Source organism: Acipenser ruthenus, chromosome 53 (assembly GCF_902713425.1).
Source record: "Acipenser ruthenus chromosome 53, fAciRut3.2 maternal haplotype, whole genome shotgun sequence".
Classification (NCBI taxonomy): domain Eukaryota; kingdom Metazoa; phylum Chordata; class Actinopteri; order Acipenseriformes; family Acipenseridae; genus Acipenser; species Acipenser ruthenus.
In genome coordinates, this window is record NC_081241.1 from 5,357,871 (window position 1) to 5,365,233 (window position 7,363).

At 41.9% G+C, this 7,363-nt stretch overlaps 1 protein-coding gene across 2 annotated transcripts; it reads left to right on the plus strand.

Annotated features, from left to right (window-relative positions):
- Positions 1 to 301: 301 nt before the first annotated feature.
- LOC117962792 (amine sulfotransferase-like) lies at positions 302 to 6,738 on the plus strand. 2 transcript variants are annotated; one of them, XM_059016392.1, is made up of 6 exons: positions 302 to 506; positions 3,471 to 3,799; positions 3,939 to 4,065; positions 5,062 to 5,186; positions 5,481 to 5,661; positions 6,358 to 6,738. In XM_059016392.1, exons 1-6 carry the CDS (start codon positions 350 to 352, stop codon positions 6,483 to 6,485), a joined length of 1,047 nt encoding a protein of 348 aa, XP_058872375.1. In that variant the 5' UTR covers positions 302 to 349; the 3' UTR covers positions 6,486 to 6,738. The 2 variants fall into 2 exon arrangements, with proteins under 2 accessions (XP_058872375.1, XP_058872376.1); XM_059016393.1 differs by having other exon boundaries at positions 5,092 to 5,186.
- Positions 6,739 to 7,363: the final 625 nt, after the last annotated feature.

Sequence of the window (7,363 nt, forward strand, 5' to 3'; positions counted from 1 at the left end):
ATAATCAAATTAATTAACTTTGATTCAAAGTTCCCATTAACTGTACTTTACAGTATATAATCAACATTTTCCTAATACCTTCAAAAACATGGACAAAAACATGTGCAACTACTAAATACCCAGATTTTTAGCATTCAGGAATGTTTGTGAAAATCCAAATGAATGTAGCGGTGCAGTCAGACAGACAGGAGCCGCTCAAAACAAGAATGACACAAAAACAAGTTGAAATATAAAACAGAGTAAAACCTTTGATCTGTTCTGAAAACAGTCAGACCTTCACCCCCTTGTTCAAAGAGCAAAGTGTACCTTCAGTGACACACAGAAGGCACCCTCCTCCTGACAACCAGCAATGGCAGACACTGCAGCAAAGTCATCTGAAACCTACATGTTTCAGTACAAGGGATACAACTTCCCAAAGGACACAGTGACACCAGAGTATATCGACTCCCTGGAGGACTTTGAGATCCGAGACAGTGACGTGTTTCTGGTCACCTATCTCAAATCAGGTAAGGCAAGGTCTCCTGATTGTGTCCATCACCAAGGGACGGCTTTTCAAAACTTCAAATCTGGATCAAAGTGATCTGGATTTTGTAACCATATATGTTGTGATCTAGCTTACTTTTATCTGGATCATTTTCAGAAAATGTCACTGCTGGATTAAGTTTATCCAGATTACAAATAATTAAGATTATGACATTTTTTTTAAAAAGAATCTCGATCACAAAATATAGGATTACAAAATCCGGATCACTGTTACACAGATTACAAGTTTTGAAAAACCGTCCCCATGATATAAACAATCCTTTTACAAAAATGTACTGGGGGAGCCAAACTTTAAGTAATTTTACAGCTCTGGATAAAAGTTTTGCATCACCTAGAATTTTAGGATTGAGACATCATTTAAAAAAAAAAAAAACTATATGAATATAATTTAGATATTTTATTTCACATCAAGTAATCAAACAAACTACAAAATGATATCACAGAAGTCTACCGGATGCCATAATTGTAGTACATGTATTTCAGAGTTACATTTTTGTCAGTTTTTTCTTTAAGTACTGTATATGGAAAACTACAAAGCAGTATGTAATTCAGTATATTAACGTAACATTATTCAGCAGGTTTCATTTGACTTTATAAAGCACCATTTCTTAATTCTATAGGGTGATACAAAACGTTTGTCATGAGCTGTATACATGGTAAGTATGCAATAATATTTATTATTATTATTATTATTTATTTCTTAGCAGACGCCCTTATCCAGGGCGATTTACAATCGTAAGCAAATACATTTCAAGTGTTACAATACAAGTAATACAATAAGAGCAAGAAATACAATAACTTTTGTTCAAGCAAAGTACAAGTGTGACAAACCACAATTCAATAATACAGCAGATAATAGTGATAGTTACATCAGCATATGATTAAATAGTGATAGTTACATCAGGATGTGATTAAATACAAAGTACTACAGGTTAAACACTTGGCAGATTACAGTATTCTGAAGTACAGGATTAAATGCAGTAAAATAGGGGGCAGATAAGAGCAAAATAGAGCACATTTACATGAAGGGTGATAGTGTCCCAGGATACAAAACAGAGGAGTTCTACAGGTGCTCTTTGAAGAGGTGAGTCTTAAGGAGGCGCCGGAATGTGGTCAGGGACTGGGCAGTCCTGACATCTGTAGGAAGGTCATTCCACCACTGCGGAGCAAGGGTGGAGAAGGAGCGGGCTCTGGAGGCAGGGGAGCGAGCGGAGGTAGAGCTAGTCTTCTAGTGCAGGCGGAGCGGAGAGGTCGAGTGGGGGTGTAGGGAGAGATGAGGGTCTGGAGGTAGCTGGGTGCAGTCTGGTCAAGGCATCTGTAGGCTAGTACAAGAGTCTTGAACTGGATGCGAGCGGTGATCGGGAGCCAGTAGAGTGAGCGGAGTAGTGGAGTAGCGTGCGCGAAGCGAGGCAGAGAGAACACCAGGCGGGCAGCAGAGTTCTGGATGAGCTGGAGCGGACGGGTGGCGGACGCAGGGAGGCCGGCCAGGAGGGAGTTGCAGTAGTCTAGGCGGGAGAGTACCAGGGCCTGGACCAGGAGCTGGGTAGCATAGTTGGTGAGAAAGGGTCGGATTCTTCGGATGTTGCTCAGGAAGAATCGGCAAGTGCGTGCCAGAGTGGAGATGTGCTGGGAATAAGAGAGGCAGGGGTCCAGGGTGACTCCAAGGTTCTTAGCGGAGGAAGAGGGAGAGAGTGTGGTAGATTCCAGAGGAACAGAGATAGAGAGATCAGAGGAGGGGGAGGAGGAGGGAAAGAAAAGGAGGTCAGATTTAGAGAGGTTGAGTTTGAGGTGATGCGAGTGCATCCAGGAGGAAATAGCAGACAGACAGGTAGAGATACGGGAGGAGATGGTGGAGTCAGAGGTGGGGAAGGAGAGGAAAATCTGAGCATCATCAGCATAGAAATGGTATGAGAAACCATAGGATGCGATGAGGGGGCCCAGGGAGTGGGTGTAGAGAGAGAACAGGAGAGGACCCAAGACTGACCCTTGGGGGACTCCAGTTAAGAGAGGGTGAGGTGTGGAGGTTGCTCCACGCCAGGTTACCTGGTAAGTGCGGTTGGAGAGGTAGGAGGAGAACCAGGCCAGAGCAGTGCCAGAGATCCCCAGGTCAGCAAGAGATGATAGTAGAATAGAGTGATCAACAGTGTCAAAGGAAGCAGAGAGGTCGAGGAGAATAAGGACAGAGGAGAGAGAGGCAGCTCGGGCACACTTAAGTGAGTTGGTGACAGAAAGGAGGGCGGTTTCAGTGGAGTGAGCAGAGCGGAAGCCAGATTGGAGAGGGTCAATCAGAGAGTGGTTGGACAGGAAAGCAGAGAGCTGGCGGTGTACAGTCCGCTCGATGGTTTTGGAGAGGAAGGGTAGGAGGGAGACAGGACGGTAGGAGGGAGGTGGGGTCGAGGGTAGGTTTTTTGAGGAGGGGAGTGATAGAGGCTTTTTTGAAGGCAGAGGGAAAGATACCAGAAAGTAGAGAGGTGTTGAGGAGGGAGGAGATGAAGGGGAGTAGAGCAGGAGCAGCAGCTTGAAAGAGGTGAGTGGGGAGGGGGTCCAAGGCACACGTGGTGGGTTTGTGACCCTGGAGCAGGGAGGAGAGGTCAGAGTCTGAGAGGGGCAAGAAGGTGGAGAAGGAGGGTGAGTTAGTAGGGGATGTAGTGGGTGTAGGGGTTGGAGCGGGAGGGGGTGCGGGGGAGGGAGAGGTGTTAAAGAGTTTGCGGATATCTGAGATTTTAGAAGAGAAAAAGGAGGCAAAGTCATCAGGGAAGATAGAGGAGGAGGGAGGAGGAGGGGGAGGAGGGTTTAGGAGGGAGGAGAAGGTAGAGAATAGTTTACGTGGGTTGTTACTGAATAATATCTCAATTAACTCTTTCAAAAAAATGCTTTCCCCCAAAGAGTGTATCCAACATAACATTGCACCGCTTGCTTTCCACTAGGTACAGTTTGGACCCAGCAGATTATCATCCTGATCCATGAGGAAGAGGGCTCCAATGCAGCTGAATCAGAGGACTTTAATGCAGCTGAATCACAGGGTTCCAATGCAGCTCAGTCAGAGAGTTCCAATGCAACTCAGTCAGAGGGCTCCAATGCAGCTGAATCAGAAAGCTCCAATGCAGCTGAATCAGACACGAATATGAAGCGGATGCCCTGGCTCGAATATAATCTGGAGGGACAGGATTACAACATGCGCCCATCACCTCGTCTCTTTACATCCCACCTGACTTATAATTTAATGTCCAAAATGCTGAAGGAAAAAAAAACGAAAGTAAGGGTTGGTTTTAATTGTGCTTTATGTTCAGTTTGTTCCATCTTAGATTAGCTGCAAATTCTCAGTGAATACTTCAGATTCCATGCAAGTTATAGTCAGCTCCATGTTTTATCCAAGGCTATGTTTTCCATTGCAGGTGATTTATGTTGCAAGGAATCCTAAAGATGCAATGGTGTCACTCTTTCACTTTTCCAAAATTTGTACATGTATGGAAACCGCAAAGAACATTGGTGACCTCATGGAGAAATATTTAAGTGGACAAGGTAATCAAGTAATCTTTCTTTTTTTCATGTTGATGTTATACTGTAATGTCCTGTACTTTAGGTGTAACAATCTCTAAATCAACCTCTTTTAAAAAGAGGTGTGTTGTTATGGAGGATGCATTTATATTAAACTGCGTATTCAAGGACCCTTCACTAATTCTAAGGTTACATTGGGTCGGTCCAGGTAGGTGGTAAGCAGCGTCTGTGGAACCAGCTGTCACTGTTTATATTAGTTATGAATGATATATTTCACATTATACTTATTATTATTTATTATTATTTATTTCTTAGCTGACACTCTTATCCAGGGAGACTTACAATCGTTACAAGATATCGCATTATTTTTATATACAATTACCCATTTATACAGTTGGGTTTTTACTGGAGCAATCTAGGGCAGCAGTGTGGGGTAGTGGTTAGGGTTCTGGACTCTTGACTGCAGGGTCATGGGTTCAATCCCTTGTGGGGGACACTGCTGCTGTACCCTTGAGCAAGGTACTTTACCTAGATTGCTCCAGTAAAACCCCAACTGTATAAATGGGGAATTATATGTAAAAATAATGTGATATCTTGTAACAATAGTAAGTCGCCCTGGATAAGGGTGTCTGCTAAGAAATAAATAATAATAATAACTTGCTCAAGGGTACAGCAGCAGTGTCCCCCCTGGAGATTGAACACACGACCCTCCGGTCAAGCGTCCAGAGCCCTAACCACTACTCCACACCTAATAATCAAGGAATGGAATCAAAACAAATCTCTCAAACAGTACAAGAATCCCCACAAACTACAGCATACAAACACAGACAATAAATGCTTGCTGACTTTCTTTTCAGTTGTATTGTTATGGAGGATGCATTTATATTAAACTGTGTAATCAAGGACCCATCACTAATTCATGATACAGTTTAACAATAATATGGAGAACTGTATTCATTAAAGGGCTCACTTACCTCATCTGCATTTTCCTAATATTTAATTTCTTAACTGTTTTATTAGTTGCTCGGATCCTTATTCTCTTTCTCACAGTGGTAGCAGGCTCTTGGTTTGACCACATCAGAGGATGGTACACCCACAGGGAGCAGTTAAATTTTCTCTTCTTAACATATGAGGAAATGATCCAGGTAATTGGACTGAATATTCTACATCTTATAAAGACATTGCACTGAAGTTCATCTTAACATATCTGGATGATAAAGTGTTATACCATGTTACAAGATTTTATAAAATAGCATGTGATTCCTTAGTTAGTGGGTCATGTTTCCTATAAAGACCATCATCTCTTAAACTCACTTTCTTCTCAGGGTTATGGTTATGGTTATATCGGTTATGGTTATATCGTGCACACAGATTTACACAGTAAGTACATTGTAACTATGCATAATGACATTAAACACAGCCTTTATTTTCCCTATCAGGATCTCAGGGGAGCTGTACTAAAGATGTGTCACTTCCTTGGAAAGCGCCTCCAGGATTCGGCCATCGACAGGATTGTGGAAAAAGCTACTTTCAAAAACATGAAAAACGACCCGAAAGCAAATTATGAATTCCTGCCCGAGAAAGCCATTCTCAAAGACAATGGAAAATTTCTTCGCAAGGGTAAAACTGCAGTATTGCCTTTTTAAATAACAAGCAATTGCATTGACGCCACACACTGCACTACATAAAAAGACACCTGCTGTGAGACACAAGCGCTAGATATGAGCAACTGTATTACTAATGCATACAGAATAGCATGTATTTTTTTTGTGGAGTTACAACAGAGCCAGTCAGTATGTTATGATAGCAGAAATAATGGACTAATAATGTCTGTGATGTCAGTGCATCAGCCGTTTTTCAATCAGCATACAGCATATGACAATGGGGATAATCTTTTCTAAACATTTATAAACCATTGGCATATCAGTATTCCCAGGGGAGTGTCACATTGGCTCTGGCTGTCCCTTTGGTTAGGGAGGCAAAACCGTCAGGGTCTGTATCTCCTCATCACGCTTCAGCGGTCCCTACTGGCCAGGAGCCCAGTGAGCTCAGAGCGGAAACCTGCAGGGCTGGCCTTTGTCCTCCTGGTTACTGGTAGCGCTCTGATATCCTCTTGAGTTCCTGTGTGTAAAAGAGGAAACTGGCTTGGTTGTGGGATCAGAGGACTCCCACTGAACCTTCAGCTCTCCTGAGCTGTGTGGGGAATTGCTGTGGTGTGAGAAGTTTTTGGGCCATTCTAAAATGGGGAGAAAATTAGGTGTAAAATTATTACATTTATAAAGAATGGGTCTAATATGTTATTCAATTTAAATGCAGGCACTGTTGGAGACTGGAAGAACACTTTGACAGTTGCTCAAAGTGAGCACTTTGATGAGGTGTACCGGCAGAGAATGAAAGACCTGCCTCTGAAGTTTGTCTGGGATCTTAATGAAGATGCTTCCTGATTGGCAGGTTCAGTTCTAAGAAATACATAATGGGGAGATATTAATTAACCAGATATTAATACAGCGTCTTTGTCAAAAATCTCCTTGCTCATAGATGGTTATTTTATCACACTGCTGTTGGAGTGTTGGTACTCAGATCTGTATAGAAAGAAACACAGTTTAGGCTAAACTGTGATTTACCTTTAAATGTATCTCAATGTTTAAATGTATTTTTTCATTGTTGATGCAAATATAATGTCAATATTATAACATTTCTCTCGTCTCATTTTTTTTTTAAATCAACACAAAACAGCAAAGGAGTTGCAAGTCACTTTCATGACAGCATCCGTGGTGTTACTCAATGCATTCAGAACAGCACTCCAATCTCCTTGAGCTCCCAGGTGGAACTGACTGGAGACTATCAATCCCCCTCATATACAAGTGTGCAGGATAAACTGGCAAATTATTTGCATCACATAGAACTTTCGGATTGAGACATAATTAAAAAAAAAAAACTAATGAACATCATTTTAATATTTTATTTAACAGCATGCAATCAAAGAAAGTACAACCTGATATCACAAGTGTCTACCGGAAGCCTAATAGTAGTGGAGTATTTCATGTTAGAAAACTACAAAGCGGTGTGTTAACGTAACATTATTCAGCAGGTTTTGTTCGATCTTATGAAGCAAAATTGGTTAATTCTATAGGGTGATGCAAAACTTTTGGCCATAGCTGTACAATGCATTAGAGGTTAGTGGGCAAATCAAACACATATTAGAGTGATTTTAAAAGAGTGATCACAATGTTCAGTGTTAAGACACCAAGCTAAGAGCAGCAGGAGACAGAAGTTCTGAACCTGACAGTCTGGCAGCAACAACCAGTAAGACCAGTAGATT

What these genes read in the sequence shown, in the direction of transcription:
- LOC117962792 (XM_059016392.1), top strand. Translation starts at nt 350, where the DNA reads ATGGCAGACACTGCAGCAAAGTCATCTGAAACCTACATGTTTCAGTAC. An exon ending in TGAAGGAAAAAAAAACGAAA is followed by an intron (nt 3,800 to 3,938) that starts GTAAGGGTTGGT and finishes TTTCCATTGCAG; the next exon opens with GTGATTTATGTTGCAAGGAA. An exon ending in TGGAAAATTTCTTCGCAAGG is followed by an intron (nt 5,662 to 6,357) that starts GTAAAACTGCAG and finishes ATTTAAATGCAG; the next exon opens with GCACTGTTGGAGACTGGAAG.